The 19,906-nt window shown below is 36.6% G+C and overlaps 2 protein-coding genes across 2 annotated transcripts in view; one reads left to right on the top strand and one right to left on the bottom strand.

Annotated features, from left to right (window-relative positions):
• The window catches only part of LOC109100109 (inhibitory synaptic factor 2A-like), a 38,665-nt gene extending 31,824 nt beyond the window's left edge, over positions 1 to 6,841 (bottom strand). Inside the window, exon 1 of the mRNA XM_042768104.1 lies at positions 6,389 to 6,841. The gene's annotated coding sequence lies outside the window, so the exon portion shown is untranslated. The remainder of the gene's footprint in view (positions 1 to 6,388) is intronic.
• LOC109092652 (dedicator of cytokinesis protein 1-like) overlaps positions 1 to 19,906 on the top strand; it is a 195,070-nt gene that overhangs the window by 100,376 nt on the left and 74,788 nt on the right. The window contains exons 28-29 of the mRNA XM_042768077.1: positions 15,869 to 15,970; positions 16,569 to 16,663. Of these exons, the coding sequence (XP_042624011.1) occupies positions 15,869 to 15,970; positions 16,569 to 16,663 (197 nt within the window). The remainder of the gene's footprint in view (positions 1 to 15,868; positions 15,971 to 16,568; positions 16,664 to 19,906) is intronic.

Below are 19,906 nucleotides of genomic sequence, written 5' to 3'. Positions count from 1 at the left end.
GGAGGCCGAGAGCTCACCCTAATCCGGCTTTAGCTGCTGCCTTTCTGGTATTTATTTATTTGGTTTGTCTGCTGGGTTTTCTCCTGGTGATTTCCCCTGCAGGTTATTATTAGTGTGCTTTCTCGGAATGTGGTCTGTTCACATACAACACAGAAAAACGTTCATATGCATGTGTAATATGACTAATATGACCAGGATATAGCGAAAACAGTTATCTATATTTTTAGCACTTCAGAAATGGGAGGTTTTTTTTTTTTTTGTTTTTTTTTTCAGTCATTTCAACCAAACCATCAATTTCTTCTGACTAATCCTGAGATGTTCTAATAGCAGATGAATCTATTCATTACTCAGAAATGTTTTCACAAGTCTTCATGTGGCATTTTTAATGTATTAAAATGTTTTTGTAAATATATGTGGTGAATATTGTTAATTATTTTTTTGGTGTAGTAATTGTATTATCTACAGTCAATATAAAAATAGATAGATTTGATGGATATTCTGAAGTGGCATGATAATTTATCAGTAAACCTGATGTCCCAAATCCTAAGACTGGTTAAAAGAGTAGAGGAAGTCACAGGTGTTTTACCCATTTCCTTTTTGCGAGATATCTTTTTAGGAAGTGGTTTGGCAGGGTCGCAAATGTGTCTGATTCATTTAAAGCCTCTGAGAACAAGGTGCAGGTTATAACATTGCCAGTTTTCCATATCACCACAATTGCTAAAATTACAGTCATTAAATTGAATGCATGACTGTTTCAAAGAAATTGAAATTATTTTCTGTGCACTAGAATGCATTTGTATGCACGCTGCACTATACTGTAGATATGTATGACGCTGTGTTTGTGATAGTATGGAGGATATATTGTGTGTGATCACTGCTGCATTAAAGCCAGAGTATGGAGTCAAATCCTTTGTCCGTTAATCGTTTCTCTAATGCCATAAGATGAGGCCGTCCATCTGAACGGCTGCTATTAGAGGATTGTGCTTCTAATAATTGTGGCTCTCTGATGCTAGAGGTTTTTAATGATGTGTCGCTGTCATTTCATCTGGAGTTAGTGTGCTCGCCTTCCTTCCATTAGATGCGTCTCTTTAGCCGGTCTGTAAAGCGTAACGCTCAGGTGGAGAGGACTGTTTAAACGGCAGCTTTACGGCTGCGAGAGCTCCGAGATCATCACATCTGCCCTGCTAGTTAGTCCTTTAAATCCACATTCATCAACTGTAATGCCGCGCCACCTCACTGAAACTCTGATGAAGAACCATTATGACATTTCTGACTACTGCTGTGAACATTTACTAATGATAGCATAGATGAATTACATTCAAACATGAAGATTTATGAACTAAAAAATGATTTGCGTTGACTGATTGTTTCAGGATGGTAATTGATTTTGTGAGCCTTTTTGATATGTTACTTAAAAGAATCAGTTCACAAGAGTCATTTGTGATTTGAATTATGTTTTTGATTCACTAAAAAGAATCAACTCTGGTTGCCCTGTATATTTATTTTTATTTACTAGAAAAGAACAAGAATGGCGTAAAAGAAAAATAGCATAAAAGAATGGTCTCAGAGTCAGATAGATAGATAGATAGATAGATAGATAGACAGACAGACAGAGAGATTTGTTTCATGCTGTAAAGGATTCATTAGACTGATTCAATATGGTAACTAAGTTTGTAATTATTTTTGATATGTTATTTTAAAAAATCAGTTCATAGGAGTCATTTGTTTGTGAATCGGTCTATGCCAAGCTTACTGTATTTTTGATTCACTAAAAGTAAATGGTTTATAAGAGCAATTAGTTTGTGAATTAGACTTATGGTAAAATGGAGTTTGAGTCTTTTTGATGCATTTCTTTAAGGTAAGTTAACTTTAGTTCAAAAGATTCATCTTGAATCAATTGGATGGATGGATGGATGGATGGATGGATGGATGGATGGATGGATAGATCACTCACAACAGGAGTAAAAATTCAACAGTGTGATGTAGAAAAACACACATTTCTGTAATATTAGATCACTGTACATCCAAATGTGCTAATTTATGAAGCAAAGTGTAAAGACATTTACAGTTACTAACTTTTATAAGAACCATATGATCTAATAAAATGAATAATGAGCGTTTCAGATGAAAGTGTCAGTTCACTGGAACTGAATCCACGTGTTCAGTGGAGTCAGAGCCTGATCTGCCCCGCTGACCCTGAGCAGATTTCTTCTCTGGCTTAGCTGACAGCTTTTACTCTATTTAGTATTCAGCTCTGATAGACCTGCAGTATTTTGAGGAAGTGGCTGTTGTACGGGGAACTGTATATGACTCGATGCTGAGTGGTAAAACATCTCACCCCAGAGCTTTACACAAACACACACATGCATAGCCAAAGCTCTTAAACATTTCTGAATAAGGTTCTTGTGGATGTTTAACCGAGACTTGCTCAGGAGAGGGGTCAGGTTAGTACTGAATGATTTTTAACTCTTCTGCAGTGTATTATCTATGTCTCTGTCTCTCAGTTAATGTCATGGAGAGGCTCTCTGTGGCGTTTCAGACAGCGGGGTGCAGCTTCCATTACCCACACCACTCTTATTTCCCAGAAAAAGCAGAGACTTGAGAATGGAGGGAGAACGAGTGGAGAGAAGCATTGTGTGGCTGTCCTCCAGCTATACATCGAAACAAGACTAATTCAGCCAGCAAACATTAGCGCTGATGCTTAATGTGCAGTGTGGTTTATGAAGGTGTGCAGTGGTGCAGATGTGGCGTCTGTAAATTGGTTGCTGCTGGAAACCAGCTAAACAGAACACACACACACGCACACTGCATTCAAAACACTTGTGTGTTTGTTGATGTGTGAGATTGTTGTTGGATGTGCACAAGATGCCCTTGGTAAATACATTATCTTTGAGGTGTTCATGCTCTCCATTTTGCACTGAGAAAAAAAAAAATGTGGTGTAGGGTTTACTTTGAAACAGTTTACACTCAGAAACTAATAGTACATTTCAAGAGTAATAAGCAGTTACAATAAATATTGTTAAATGCTATTATGAATGGATTGATGGCAATAAATAAATGATTGATAGATGGATGGCAGTAAAGAGAAAGATGGATGGATAAATGGATAGATGGATGAATGGAGGGAAAGAAAGATAATTGGATGGATGGATGTCATGAAAGAAAGAAGGATGGATGACGGAGGGAATGAAAAATGGAAGGAGGGAGGAAAAGATAGAAGGATGGATGGATGGACTGAAAGAAAAATGGTTGAATGGAGGGAAAGAAAGAAAGATGGATTTATGGATGGATGGATGGATGGCAAGAAAGAAAGATGGATAGATGAACGGCAAGAAATAAATAAAGATGGATGGATGGCAGCAAAGAAAAATGGATGGATGTATGTCCGGAAAGAAAGAAAAATGATTGATGGATGTCAGGAAAGAAAGACAAATATATGGATGGATGGAAAGAAAAATGGATAAAGAAAGAAAGAAAGAAATATGGATGGAAGGAGAGAAAGAAAGACAAATGAATGCCAAATAAAGAAAGAGAAAGAAAAATGGTTGGTTGGATGAAAGTAAGAAAGACGGATGGATGGAAAGGGAAAAAGATGGGTGGATGGATGGATGGATGGAAGGAAGGGAAAAAGATGGACTGATGATGAAAGGGAGAAAGAAAGATTGACGGGTAAAGAAAGAAGGAGATTCGTTGATTGATTGATTCATGAACTGGCCGTCTCCAATCTTATTGACCGGCTTTATGCATTTTTCAGACTTATGTTTCCAGGCTGATTATTGAGTGTTTTGAGGACGAGGTGTTTGGATTAAAGTTCAGATGTACAGTATTAAAATCAGAAGTTAGTTTGAGGCACCTAACAGCATGTAAACTAGACGCCTGTACAGTATGTTCAGGATCTGAGATTCCCCTTAGCTGGTCACTTTTACATCGGTCAGATGGCTTCATCTTAAGTGGGCGATTCTTGGCCAGAAGAGCTGCAGTGTGGACCAGACTTCATATCAAAAGTCTTGAAAAGGCAGAGATTTTCATATCAAATGCTCATGTGAGTCTGTGAAACTTTTCAGTATTCCAGGCATGTTGGGATCTCTCTTCCTCTCTGCATTTGACTCGTAATAAAGCCATTACCACATGAAAGACAACATCTGGCTTCCTCGCGGCCGGGGCTGATGTTTCTGTGTGTGAGACAGGTGAAGAGCAAGACTCAGAGTCACGATCCGATTCCTAATGCGTCTCAAGTGTTTGTCAGGTTTGCTTTCTTTGCCGAGTTCTGTGACCTTAAACTTGGTCTCTCAGCACATATTGATGCAGAACTGCTTTTACTGCTGTTACATGCTTTAGTGTTTGCCTTAAACTATGACTTGTTCTTGACTTCTGAATGATCAACTATTGAATGTGCAGTATGTTTCGTCCTGCAGCATATCATAAATGTTGGTTGGATGTTGAAAAGCTTATTTAGCCCTGTTGTTTTTGGATATTTTTTTAATGGTATGTTAAGGTCAGGAGAATTGGGGCAAATATATTGTCATGAAAATGTCATAAATGGTGGTCAATCTCACAGAAATAACTGGGTTCACAGAAGTAACATTTATTTATTAAATAATAAATATCTGTAAATAAATATTTAATGATGCATTTATTTCCTACAAATGTAATTTATAAATATTTTTTTTTTATAATAAATAAAAAATATATATTTATTTACTTATTTTGACCCAGATATTTCTGTGTGCACCTAGTTATACTGTAGCAGACTGACCATCAAACTGCCGGTCAGCATGCAGTATGCATCTCTCTCTGTATCTGCTGGTATCTGGTTGAGGAGGTCAACTGAGTGTGGGAGTATTTCAGATGGAGATGACGTGTTCACAAATCAACCAATTGAAAGACAGTCGTGATCCTTCACGTAGAACCCAGATAAAGTCTCTCACTTTTTCTTCTCATGCTCAGTCTCTCCCTCACACACACTCGTACAGTGTTAGTCTGAGCAGAATGTGTGTTAGTGAGCGTTTTCTTCACGTGTGGCCGGTGGGTTTGTCCTCTGAGTGTTGGATTGGTCTCTAGCGCTAACAGGCAGTATTTATCTCTATTACGCTCTTGTTACAGGTCTTTCATCAGGTCAGTTGAGCCTATGACACTTTTAAAGAAATAGTTCACTAACAAACAAAATCCTGTCATCGTTTACTCACCTTGTTGGAAACCTGTATGACTAACATTTTCTGAAACATAATGCAGAATTTTTACGCAACTCTCTTTCTACAATGAAAGTGCAGTGACCGCTGTAGCTCTAAAAACTGATTTGTGTTATAAAGCATGCATTTTGGCATCTCTGACGTCTTGATATGGTACATGAAAGATATTTCATAACTACTCTAATTCAGATTTTGTAGTGCTTTCTTATATGCTCACCAATGCTGCATTTGTTTGGTAAAAAAAAAAAAAAAAAAAAAACGGTTTTCAGAATTGTTTTTAAATGTTTTTTATTTTCAGCATTGATTATATGTTATGTTTATTGTATTTCTGAAGATCATGTGACACTGAAGACTGGAGTAATGATGCAGAAAATTCTTTACATCACTTTTAATAAATTACATTTTAAAATATATTAAAATAGAAAATAGTTATTTTAAATTGTAAAAATATTTCATAATTTTCCTGTTTTTGCTATTTTGTTTTCCTTGAAAAAAAGGTTAAAAAACACAGTACAGTAAAGGGAATTAATTTTAGTGAATAACAGTTTAAATGTGGGTCACAAAAAATGGTCATTTGACTTCAGAAGACCTTTATAGTATAACACAAAGCACAACGAGCTTAACGACTTCTGTTCCTGTTCATTTTCATTGAATGGAAAAGAGCAGAGTGAACATTCAGCTAAACATCTCCTTTTGTGTTACACAGAAAAAAGGAAGTTGAACAGGTTTGAATCGACATGAGGCTGAAAAAATGATTCCCAAATGTTCATTTTTCACCAAACTAGTCCTGATTTAACCTTCAGCCTGAAAGCACAGTTTCTAAATTCACTGTCAACCCAACCCAAGCACATAAGCTCTCTCTCTCTCTCTCTCTCTCTCTCTCTCTCTCTCTATCTCTCTCTCTATCTCTGCGTGGGTTGAAAAAAGATTATTATAATGCTAAACAAAGCATTGCGATGGCCGGTTGAAACGCCACAGGATCAGATGATCTCGGTGTGTTTGTTCTGATGAGGTTCTTCAATGCAGCACTCGCCGTTTTGTCTCAAGTCAACTTTGGTGTTCAAGTTTCTTGTGTATTTGTATGTTTTCTCATCATTAAGATTGAGAATTCACCAGCTGAAGTGACTAAAGGTACATTTCCAGAAGGTTAGAGGTGATTACGAGTCCAAACTTGAGCTCAAATGAAGAGGAAGACTCACCTCCAGACACGGATCAGTGGTGATGATGATGAGGATGAGGAAGGGGAGGGAGAGATGACCAGCACATGTCTTCCCTCTCAGTGCAGCTGGAGTCCGTCAGGGCACGAGAACTGATGTGAGTCCAGAGAGAGGGTCTGCCATGCTGGAAGTTTCTCGGTGAAGCACACGAACGGTCAGTCGGTCCTCCTGTGATCCTTACACATCCAGGGTGAGAGATTCCAATGAGATCTGCCCCAGAACACACACACACACAAACTCACACACGTCTTTACCCGACCGGCGCTCCCCCGCAACTCTCGCACTCACACACACGCACGCATGCACGCACACACACCCACACACTCACGCACACACTGCTGATGGGATGCAGCGGGGTCCGGAGCTCAGCGATGGCATGTGTGCGCATGAGACATCCATCCTGAACCAGCCGCTCCAAGAACTGAGAGACCTGAGAGCCACACACACAGAGAGAGAGAGAGAGAGAGAGAGGAGGCGGGGTGGAAGACAGCAAACCAGAGCGAGAGAGAGAGAGAGAAAGAGAAGGGGAATTGCCAGGAAAATCCAGCTTTAGGTCATGTGATGACCTACTGATGTACATAGTAGCTGTCAGATCTCTCTTTAATGATTTTTTTTTTTCTGTAGACATATTTATATATGATTTTCCCATCATTATTTAAATATTTTAAAAATTTAATAATAATAATAAATGAATTAAATGCATATATAATTACACTTTTATTATAGTATTTGTTTGTTAAAATACTAAATTAAATATAAATATATATTGTGGCATGACATTATGGCATGGAGATGGTGAATGCTTGATACTGATTGGCTGTCAGACATTCTAAGATGATTATATTTCTGCCACTGAATGACTGAAGTAGTTCCAAGCTCACATTATAGTTTCACATCACATCACCACATTATTTCAGTTATTTCAGATAAAAATAACCCATCACCACAAAAGAAAATGTTTTATCAGTCTACTGGGAAACAAAGTTGCTTCAGAGGACGAACTGGTATTTGAGAAAGTTTATGAAATAGATTCAAAACTAGAGTCTTTTTTTTTTTTTTGAGATATTTAAGCAAGATCTCCTTGAGAACATCTACTCACCCTCACGTCTTTCCAAACCTGCATGACAACCACTCCTTGAACACAAGAGAAAACATTTTGAAGCACGTTTGGGTCAAACAGCGTTGGACCCCATTAAGACCCCATCTTTTGCATTTCAGACCTCCAGACATTAAGTTCATCATTGAAGTCTTTCTTCCGGTTTTTCCTGTATTTTCACATGCATATAGAGAGTGACTTTTATTTTCACACTTTGTGTAACCCGCAGGATCCATCAGTCTTTATTCCACAGGTTTTGTCCAACCATCATGACTGAAATCAAACGTGTGAACCTCAGCGTCTAAATTCAGTTCCCCGAACAAACGGCTTTGAACTTCCATCTCCTGAGACACACTCCAGAAACACTCAGTTTCATACTCAACACTCGCACCTGTCAGCACTGCCGCAGCGGCCCTGTGTTATCTGTGCTGATGCTGAGAGCCTCACTTTTCTGCGCCTGCAGAATTCAGACACCCGTCATTCACATCCTCCGCCTTCTCCTCATGTTTCTGTACCTGCGTCGCCTCCTTGTTTGTTGGTTTGTTAAATCGTTTGGCTAATTCGATTGTGCTTTCAGTGTGTAATACTCTCCACTTAATACTTCTGACCATGTTTAAATTCATTCCGCTGTTTTTTTCCTCAAAATCAGCAATGAAAATGGACACGAGTCTGCAGATTTTCATCTGTGTGTGGTATGTAGTGGTTGAAGCTCAGGGTTTTCACTTTCATGGAGAACCTAGAAATTTTAAGGAACTTCAAGTGTTTAACAGACCTGTCTTGAAGGTCATGAAAGCTCTAAAATATTTAATTAAAAAACAAAAAAAACTTGCAGCTTATTTTCTTAAAAACAAAAATAAACAAACAACTAACACTAGCTTTCTAATCCTTTTGTATTCTATCTGTTTTCTTTCATTTGTTATACAATTAACAAAAGCAAAAAGACCTCTAACACTAGCTTGCTCTGTTCTTTTTCTATTCTATATGTTTTCTTTTCATTTATTATATTATTTAAAAAACTCTTGTTGCGTGTACTGCGGTTAAGCTAACTGAGACCTGTTATAGCACTTGTATATCATTGCTCTTTTTTTATTGTTCTGATTGCTTCCATTGTCCTCATTTGTAAGTCGCTTTGGATAAAAGCGTCTGCTAAATGACTAAATGTAAATGTAATTAGCTAGATATTGTTCTTGTGTAAATTAAAACTAGATTGGAAGCCAGTGATTTGTGATGAATTGTCTGGTCTTTCCCATTAGTTGGTTGAACTGGTTTACAGATCGGTTCAAATGATTTGTTAAAGCAGAGGAAAGAACCTTGGAAAGCTAGGCTTGGAAAGATGGTTTATTCAGCCTCTTCAGTGTTATTATAGTTAACATAAAAAAAGCTACTTGAAATATGTTAACTCAAGTTTTTTCATGTAATTGCCAAGGCAACATTTCTCATTTTTATTAAGTTTAACTTGAGAAAAAAAAAAAAAAAAAAAAAAAAAAACTGAAATGAAATTGAATGAAAATGTTATATAGACACAAAAAACCCCAGAAGAAACGATGGCAAAATTACTAAAAAATATAACAAATTAAATTGAAAGACTTTAATAAAATTGGAAAACAAATAAATAAAAATACATATTAGAAATACTAAAAACTATAATAGTATTTCAGACATACTGAAATAACATTGGATATATGATTCATCACTGTTGTGCACTTGAGTAAGACATTTAGCGCCTGTGAGTTATTGTGCTCATAGTAAGTGTTCTGTAAGTCACTTTAGATAAAAGCATGTGCTAATGAAATTAGGTTTATAGATCTGTCAATAGTAAGCTAACACTGTATGAGAGTGTATTTTGTTTCTGTGATGTAATAATGACCGTCAGCACGTCCACTTGAAGACTGCAGAATCAGACGGGATACATAAGAATCTCTCTCAGCTCTCCCGTTGTTCACAAACCATATCCCTGCTGGATTAATTAAGACCTGAAAACACGAGCTGCTGAGATCTGTTCTCATGCCAGGCATCTTTCCTCATTCTGTCCATTCAGCCTTGTGTCTGTAGAGTACTAATAAAGCACTTATTAAATATTATTTTAGTTTAATTGTTTATTATTTCTAAATTATTTTATTTTAATGTATTAGATTATATTTTATTCTATTTTGAACAAAAGTACTTAAGGACAAAGACATCCATGTTTGCTAATAAATGCACAAACTTTCTCTGAGCTGTAGCAGTAATCAAGTTGAAATTCTGCCAGTAAGTACACAGATTACACTCCATTATAGCTGATAGTGTGTTGAACTGCTTTGCGTGTGTGTTGTAATAAATTTCATTAAGCTGAAAACCGACTCACACTCATGCAAATGTCTAAAGGACTCTGGAGCAGTTCTGGCTGGACTTGATGAACTCTCACAAGACTCACAGTCACATGCAGTCAGAGTCCTCACAAATGACTTAGTCTGAAGTTTCTGTAGAAATTTATTTAGCCAATTTTTTTTTGGTTGATACAGACAGAAGATGCTGCTGTATAAACATCAAACGTCCATTACAAATTCAGTAACTCGTATTCTGCATTAGCATTTTATTTTTTCCCCTGAAGTCCAATTATAGTAATGGTAATGGCTTCTTGCACCAAAACAGGCATCATTTTTATTGTTCATGAGCATTTTTCCATCCTTTTTCAATCTATTATATTTATTCAATGAGAATTAGATTTTTAGTAGCAAAGCATTAATCTCCAACAGTGCAAATGCATAAATGTGTCAGTCATATGTTAATGTTCAGTTATGACATCAATACCATTATGATTTCCAAGGCTGTTTTTGCAGCCCCTTAAAGGGATAGCTCATACCCTCAGGTCGTCTAAGATGTAGGTGACACTTTTATTTTCAGTAAGTGAAAGTGAAAGTCGTGACATTTGTCAAGTATGGTAACCCATACTCTGAATTGGTGCTCTGCGTTTAACCCATCCAAGTGCACACACACAGCAGTGAGAAGTGAACACACCGTGAACACACCCCCGGAGCAGTGGGCAGCTATATCCAGCGCCCGGGGAGCAACTGGGGGTTCAGTGCCTTGCTCAAGGGCACTTCAGCTATGGGTATTGAGGGTGGAAGAGAGCGCTGTTCATTCACTCCCCTCCCACCTACAACTCCTGCCAGCACCGAGACTCGAACCTGCGACCTTCTGGTTACAAGTCCAACTCTCTAACCATTAGGCCACAGCTGCCCCCTAGAACAGTAGAACAGTAAAGAAGATTTTAGCTGAACCTGTAGGCCTTGTAGTCTTTAGTAAATTTTGATTGTTGGGAAGATTTTAGCTGAACCTGTAGGCCTTGATGATTCATAAAATGCAAGTCAGTCGCTTCTGTCACCCTGCTGCTGCTCCAGATGTTTCCAGGCTCCTGCTGGTGTCTCTTGTCTTCCGTTATGCAGACAGGGATTCTGTCTTAGCGGCTCCATTTGTAACTGACAGAGCCATTATTTAATTAGTGTGATTTAGCTGTAAATGAACACGCTGCAGCGCTGTAATAAAACTGACTCGACCTGAAGCAAGAATACAAAACCATTAGATGTGAAAGATGTTCAGCCAGGCACACGTTCTTTTCTCTCATTTTTTTTTTTTTTTTTTATATATCCAGTCTTTCTTTTTTCCCTGCTATTGCATCTTGAAAACAATATTCTAAAATACCCCAGATGCATTTACATTGCATTTGAAGTCTACATGCAGTATACAGTATATGCTTTTTGGGCTGATGCTGCATTCCATTCAAAGGCCAGTTTGGGATTTCTTGAATATTCAACTTCTGACCATATAGGCTGCAACATTAATTGACAGGCATTTGCTCTGCAGGTGTTTGATTGACAGCAAAGCACATCACAAGTGATGCTTTCAGTGCCAGTTTTTGCTCTGCAGGTGTGCGCTTATGGAGGTCATTTATTTGTGTTTTTGCAGGTGTTTCTGCAAATGTTTGTGGTTACAATCATGCAATAAAATATTTTAATTGCTTTCAAGTAAGTGAGTGACAGTTTCGTGATTACTGTGTTTGGATTAAAGGTTGAAACTAACTTTAAGCAAACTTTTTCAAGTCATTTTCTCCATTTAAATGTAGCAAGGACGCAGTAAATTAACCAGAAGTGACAGTAAAGACATTTGTAATGTTTTCTATTTCAGATAAATGCTGTCCTTTGAAAGTTTCTGTTCATCAAAGAATCCTGAAAACATAAAATGTGTATAAGTTTCAATAAATTTATTATGAATGATGTTTTTTTGAATTGATAATAATCAGAAATGTTGCTTGAGCAGCAAATCAGTGTATTAGAATGATTTCTGAAGATCATGTGACACTGAAGACTGGAGTAATGATGCTGAAAATTCAGCTGCGCATCAGAAATAAATTACATTTTAAAATATATTCAAATAGAAAACATTTATTTTAAGTTGTAATAATATGTATTATATATATATATATATATATATATATATATATATATATATATATATATATATATATATATCATTTTTTATGTTTTTTCTGTATATTTGATCAAATAAATGCAGCCTTAATCACTAGTGAAGTAATTTTTGCAAATATGCATGCAGCCATATTTTCTGTCTTGATCGCAGGTGCTTTATTTGGTTTTTGATTGACTATCCAAGGTGTTGGCCACTCATTGAATCTTCATGTTGTGTGCGCTGGGTTATTTGCTGGTGTTGCGCAGACTGAAGCTGCTGCTGGATGGAACAGACTGACCTTGAGGAATCTCTGGAGCTGAAGTCAGGGAAACTTTTGAGCATGATCTCATTCTTTCTCTCTGACTTGTATTTGATCGACCTCCTTAAGAAAACAGTTTCCATGACAACGGGTTGAGGAGCACAACACAGATGAGATGAACCTTAGAGGATGCAGCCTTTGTCTCTGTCTGCTGAGATGAGAGTGAATGAGCAGGATTCCCGTCCGCTCGGAGAGAGAGAGGCCTGTCATCTGAACCTAAACCAGCACATGGTCTAAATGAAAAGCTTTTCCATCATATCACTGTTAATCCATGAGAGCTGCACGTCTACATCCTTTCAGTTTCGTCTATCCATCCATCATCTATTGTTTTCCTTCCTTCCTTCTTCCATCCATCTTTTTCTTCCAATCCTTCCATTTATTATTTTCTTTTCTTCGATTGATCTGTTTTTCTTTCCTTCCTTCTTTCCATGCATCCATCCATTCATCTGTTTGTGATTTCCTTACATCCAGCCATCTTTCCATTTGTTTTTTTTCCTTTTCCTTCCTTCCTTCCTTCCTTCCTTCCTTCCATCCTTTTATTATTTTCCTTTCCATCATCCATCCATCCTTTTATTGTTTTTCTTTCTTTCCATCATCCATTTATTTTTCTTACCTTTCTCCCATCCATCCATCCATCTGTCCATCCATTTATTGATTTTTTCCAATCATCCATTTATTACTTTTCTTACCTTCCTTCCTCATCAATCCAGCCATCCGTCCATCTGTCCATCCATCCGTCCATCCATCCGTCCATCCATGCATCCATCCATCCATCCATCCGTCCGTCCGTCCATCCATCCATCCATCCATCTGTTTATTGTTTTTCTTTTCATCCACCCATCCGTTTGTTTTTCTTACCATCCATCCATTTTGCTTTCATTCTCCATTTTTTTTTTTGGTTCCAACCATTTTTCTTTATTTTTTGTTTCCATGCATTTCTCATTTTTTATTCCTCCATTTTCCTTTATTCTTCCATCCATCTTTTGTCTATCTATCCATCCATATTTGATTCTTTTTCTTTTCTCTCAATCTATTCATTGTTAATTTTGCTACTTTTTCCCCCTTTCGGTCTGAGTGAGATTGGAGGGATTGTACTGTATGTAGTGTAGAGGTCTTCTTCAGCTCATCCTGACACATTTCTGAAGTGCAGATCGGGTCTCCATGTGATCAGGTGATTGAAGGACTCCACTGCAGAGCAGCTCAATCATGTGTAATTCCTGCACGAGCAATACACAGCAAGAGTCTGTTATCTTCTAGTAAAAAACAGGATCCTTCATCAGGAGTAATGGCACGCTTACACGTGCTGAGTGAGTGAGTGAGTTATTATTCCTCCCTTCAGATCTCACAGCAGGACATGATATGTGCACGTCACTCATTTCGTTTACTGGCACTTTCATTCAGATTCGGCTGTGTGTAGAAGAATCATTTCTGGCTCTGAATTACTGAGGCGTTTTCTGCCAGCACTTCCATTCATGAGTTTCATCTGTCCATCACCCAAATCACTCGTGTAATCCTCAATTACTCTTTAAATATTAATATAATAAGAACTGACCCGTCACTTGTCCTTCACGTCATTTTATCGTCTCTGCTTTTAGGTATCAGTATAAGCTGTCAGCACTCCTTTGCTGTAAAACATATCATCTCTGCAATATGAGTCTGAAATGCACTTCGTGTTTTAAGGAATAAAAATTCAAAGAATAGTTCACTCAATAATAACTTTAATAAGTCTTTCTTCATCATAGTTTTTGATTGTGAAGTTAATAGTTAGGTGAGTAAAAGATATTTGTTATCTTGACCTCACAGCGTTGATATTGTGTTGTGTGTATGTGATGCTGGTGTTGTCCGTCATTATGAGTCCTGTTCAAACAAAGGCTCAGATAAGATGTTCAGTAAACATAAATATTAGCTATTGAACCGCATTAGCAGAACTGCGAGGCGCTAATCTCTCACTCCAGGCTAACTGTGTTAGCTGTGTCTTTACCCAGCCAGGAAAATAAACTCTAAAACTGTGTCTTCAGCTGACAAATGTGTTGACAAGCATGAATATTTCACAGAAGACCCCAGTTTTACCTCTTCAGTCTCAGCCTCTCCAGTGTTTTCTTCATAAGGTGAGACGGAGAGAGAGAAAGAGAGGCGTTTGTCTGGAACATGCGCTGTGTTGTGTTTCTGTTGAGTTATGTAGGCCAGACCTAATTACCGCTGCAGGAAAGACTTGCAAATGAAAATCAAGCAAACGTGGAATAGCCCCGGTCACACTTTCAAAGAGCAAAGGCCTCGCGTGCGGCTGGTTGCAAATTAACGAAGATGAATGAAGTGGCTTTTAAACTAATAGGACTCCTACGCGCTGTCGTATTTAATTATTATTTTTTTCTTCCTCATGTCCACTCAATTGTTAGTCAAGGTTTCTTCCATCAAAAACTTAATTTTCAATTTTCCACCCTCTTTCTGACCCTTTTTATTGAACTGTTTTTGGAAAAGGCTATTTTTGAAGGACGAGATAGAGAGAGAAAATGGGTAATACTTGAGATAGACATTTAAGGTGTTTTGCTGTAATAGCAATAAAAATCATTACAAAAAATGCTGCATACTTTAAATTGCACTTTACAAATGCTCTTTATAATTTGTTTTTATATTATATTTTATATATATCTTTATAATTGTATTTGTTTTTGTCGCAATGTGGTATTAAGAAATTTCTGATTAATGTGCTTAACTTATGAATTGTAATGTTTTTTATATATATATATATATATATATATATATATATACACACACACATACATACACATACACACATTCAAATAGAAAATAGATATTTAAATTTGTAATAATATTTTACAGTATTACTTTTTACTGTATTTTTTAATATATATGAGCATAAATTCATTAAAACATGTTAAAAAAAAATTGCCTTGAAATTACAAAATATGTGAATCTATTTTACCTAGAAGTCCAAAAATGTTCTCAGCAATAATGAATAAATTATTTAAAGAAACTATGCCTTTGCTTATTGTTTATTTTCAGGTTTTATAGTAAAAGAGGCATAATACTATAAGTTATGCATGAGTTATTAGCTTTCTCTCTAATGTTACATAAATGACATTCTTCAGCAGGTAATGTGAAATTTTCTAATAGGCTGCACAGATTTGATTCCCACGGTTTATTCGAGGTGTTTCACTGCCTTTCTGTTGTGTTTTGAATCTTAAATGAGTTTTTCTCCTCCATTTCATTTCTTTAGCAATTGGTTTTTGGTTAATTGCATGTTAAACTGGTCTCAATTCCCATATGTGGGGAAGTGAAGGTATCATTAGATCCTTTCAGTGAGTCTCTCACTGCTTTAACTGTTGATATCAAACGCTCACTGTTCACCACATTACTTTGTCAGAAATGCTGTTAATGAGAAATACTGTTTGGAATTGCTGCACGTCTTCATTTTGTTCTGTCTCTCGGGTGGAATTCCTCGTAGAGTGGCTTTGTGTGGATCAAGGCTTTGAAGGGTTTGTGGCCCTTTAACAGCAGCTCTTTGTATCTGTCAGTGTTTGATTGAAAGGTGCTCGAGGTGTTCTGCTGTCACTGATCAGCTGTCTGTCTCTCTCTGCAGGGCAGTTTCGTGGCGTGTATGACCGGCACTCTGCGGCAGATGGACGACTATCACTACACCCACCTCATCAGCACCTTTGGGAAAATGCGCACAGACGTGGTGGTAAGTTTCCCGCTCAATGCCAAGACACTTTACTCCCCCATGTTAACATTTTTGACAGATATTAATGTGCCATCAGTCTGGGAACCAGTATTATAGCTGGACAAAAAGACATGTATGGGTCAAAGATGAGACGTCCCATTTTGTGTCCACATCAAATTAAATTAACAAAAGTGTTTTTATATAAACAGAAGCAAATGTTTCATGCAAGTAAAGTGTCTACTTTAATGTTTCAAATAACTTTTATAAAAATACAATGTCAAGATATGGGCGAATTAATGTTCCTTCGTCATTCAGCATAACATATTAGGGTAAAAATGAACGTGAAATGAAATGTACTTATTCTGATCTGCACTTATCAAAATATTAATGAAATTAATGAAAAAGTGAGCTTATTAAATTTGATTGTATTTAAAAGTACTAAAAACGTCTTGCTGACATGTGGGTCAAATGTATACAAAGTTATGTAGGCAGAGACATACATACATATTTATAATCATAAAATCAATTAAAATTGTATAATTACTTTAAATGTTGGTTACATGATTCTGCATGTTGTTGTCATGTCCGGTTCATCCTAAACATTGTGACTCTCCTTTAGGATTTCCTCATGGAGACGTTTATCATGTTTAAGGATCTCATTGGGAAGAACGTGTATCCTGCCGACTGGGTCATAATGAACATGATGCAGAATAAGTAAGTAGAGGTGCTCAGTACTCTTTGCTAACTAGTGTTCACTATAATGCAATGTTTCTATAGGTCAGACCCTTTAATGATCAGAGCAGAAACCAGTCTGTGTGATCTGTTAACATGATAGTTACTGATAAAATTGGAAGTACTGTTGCTTAATGTTAACTTGTTTGGTTAGGGCAACTTTTTACCAGCACTGTTTTCTGGAAATCAAATGGGTTGCCGAGGAGGTTTCATGTTGACTTCTAATGAACTGATTGAAATGCTGTTCATTCATTTAGCAAGTTTACTTCCACGCTGAGCTTTGAGTCAGCCTTCTGTGCAGTTTTTGGTTTTGCGCTGGAGCAGCATCAGAAATGTGCAGTCGTGTAGAGGGAGCATCGCTTACATTAACTCTCTCTCCCTTTAACACATGCTGCTGTTGCTTAGAAACAGCAGTCAGAAATGGCCAAGAATGTTTGCAAATATTTTTTATTTTTTTTCGCCAGTGCAATATTTGTGCATGTGTAGGGCATGTAGCGTTTCCGTGTGCACCTGCCAGTATTCACTCTGTTCTCGCTCTATCAGAAGTGTGGCGGCTGCTGAAATGAAAGCCATGAATTATGAATCTGTGTGTGTGTGTGTGTGTGTGTGTGTGTGTGTGTGTGTGTGTGTGTGTGTCTTTCTTGTTGTGTTTTGTTTTATTCATGCCTCTCTTCTCAACTCCTCTGCCAAACCACGTCCAGCGTGACTGTGAAGATTAAGGTTTAGCGCGCTTTCGCAGCCAGCAGGAAGTCAGACCTGAGTTTCCTGTCGCAGACTTGGAGAGTTTTCTGAGAGTCCCTGAACTGAGCCAACCGTTTTCTTGATTCACAGCGTTATTGTCATTTTTTTATGTTGAGGCAGGAACAGTGCTGGGTAGTAACTGATTACAGGTAATCTGGATTATGTAATCAGATTTAAAAAATTAAGGATTACATTTTAAAATACAATTACATTTTTATTGCTTACATGATTAGTCTTCATCTTTGGAAGGCTTGTGTCTTTCAAACACATTTAAATGCACAAATTCACATTATTTCTTATTTGCATGTAAAGCAGGAATGCACAAACTTTTTTTTTTTCTTTTTTCCTCATCTAATAAACTAACTTGAAGTGCCCCTGAGATTTTAAACTAATAAGTTAATAACACATTTGCAAGTTCATGATTCTCTGACGTTGGTTAATGATAATATAACAAGCAGGTAAACAAAATATTTCATCTTTTTTAGTACGTGTTGTTATTTTAAAAGTTTTTAATTTGACATGTATTTGACATTCATTAAACTCACAAACCCCCTGCAGTTTTTTCATCAACCCCAGGAAATCTTTATTGTTTAATGGACTTCATTTTGTTAATAACAACAAATGGAGTATATTTTAATTCTCTGTTTTTTATGTATATTGGTATAGTACAACCTTGTCTTGTTGAGGACATAGCAATGCACTAAAAATCAGCAGCCGCATCACTCTCGTGCAGGTGTGAGCAGCACTCTCAGAAAGCCGCAGCTCTTCAGAGGAGCGAATGTGATGAGACCTTCTGGTGCTCAAAGAAATAAGATCTTCTCTAAAGTTCCGAGTTGTTTTCCCGTCTATCTGTGCCGGTATTGTAGACATGTGGCAGGATAAAGTGTTCGGATTCCTGATGTGTTGTTCTGCTCTGGAGGAACACTGCTGGGATTGTGTGTTGGGGTCTGATTGACGCAGAGGTCGTGGGTCAGGCTTTCATATTGGAATTCAGACATAGTCTCTCAGCAGCCACCTGCGTGCCAGAGCGCTGATGGAAGACCCTTCACCTGAAAGTGAAGTCAACAGGTGCAGGAGACCGCAGGAAAACAATGTGCAGTCCCCCTCTCTGTAACACACTCAGTGGGCGTCACTTATGGAGGCGGATCAGCGCTTGTTAGATGTGCCCTACTGCTCACACCTCCACAGTGTGACACAGCGACTCGATTCACTGGTGAAAATCAGATCATTTCATTTGATTTTCTGTATTATTAATGATTTCAATGAACTAATATTTTAAAATTTAGATTAATTGTTCATGTCATACTCTGAGTAGTATTAAATGTTATATTTATTTTTCATCAAATAAAGTTGCATTCAATTTTAGATTCAATTCAGTTTGAATTGAAATTTAATTAAGTATTAGTTTGATTTAAAATTAATTTCAATTAACTAATATTTTGACAATTTGAAAATAATTGTTCATGTCATACCCTTGTATTTGTATTTGCCTAAAATGCCTTAAATCGACTCCCTTTAACACCAAAAGGAATGTATTTAATTTAATTTAATTTAATTTAATTTAATTTAATTTAATTTAATTTAAAATGTATTTTAATTCAAAATGTATTTTAATTCAAAATGTAATTTAATTTAATTTAACTTTAAATATTATGTTTTAAATGTTTAATTTTATTAAATTAATAAAATAAATTGCATTTGATTAAATACTAGTTTGATTTAAATTAATTTCAGTTAACTTCAGTTGTTCATGTTATACCCTATTTTTTTTCTTTTTACACAGAGAAAAATGTGACACAGTAATTCAGTTCACAGGCCAAAAAAAAAAAAAAAATATATATATATATATAATTATTATGAAATAATTACATGAAATTCCATTACATTTTTTATTCAATTTTAAATTAAATAATATTTTAAAATATAGTTTATTATTGTTTATATGCTATATATTGTAATATTGTATGATGTAACTGATTTTTTTTAAAAAATTTTTCTGGGTGTTTGGATGTTAAATGGCATGTACAAACCATACTGTGAAAATGATTGAAAAATGTGGCACTTTTGAATATTCACGCTCTGGATGTGTTTCTGGGTGGGTGAATCTGTTTTGGTATAATATCTTGTTATGGTATAAATATATGCTCTTTATGAACAGGCCTGTACTGTGAACTGCTGGGAATCAGTCTAACGTGCCTGAAATAGTGTTTCCATTTCTTCCAGAATGCGATTAACAGCTTCAGTCACATTCATCACAGGATGCAGGTGATGCTGAATGAAGACATTTGCGCTCAGTTAATGGACAATCCTAGATTAGATTTCATGTGATGCTGATGTGTTTATGCAGGTGAATTAACACTTATGTTAATAAAGTGGCTGTATGTGTTAGAGAAGAGTCCCATTATTACAAGTGAGATATTGACAACTGTGTGAAACGACAAAATCAACCAGTCGTATAAATACAGTGTTAATGTGTGGATTTCA

Source organism: Cyprinus carpio, chromosome A12 (assembly GCF_018340385.1).
Source record: "Cyprinus carpio isolate SPL01 chromosome A12, ASM1834038v1, whole genome shotgun sequence".
NCBI classification, from domain to species: Eukaryota; Metazoa; Chordata; class Actinopteri; order Cypriniformes; family Cyprinidae; genus Cyprinus; species Cyprinus carpio.
This window is presented reverse-complemented; position numbering and strand designations above follow the sequence as displayed.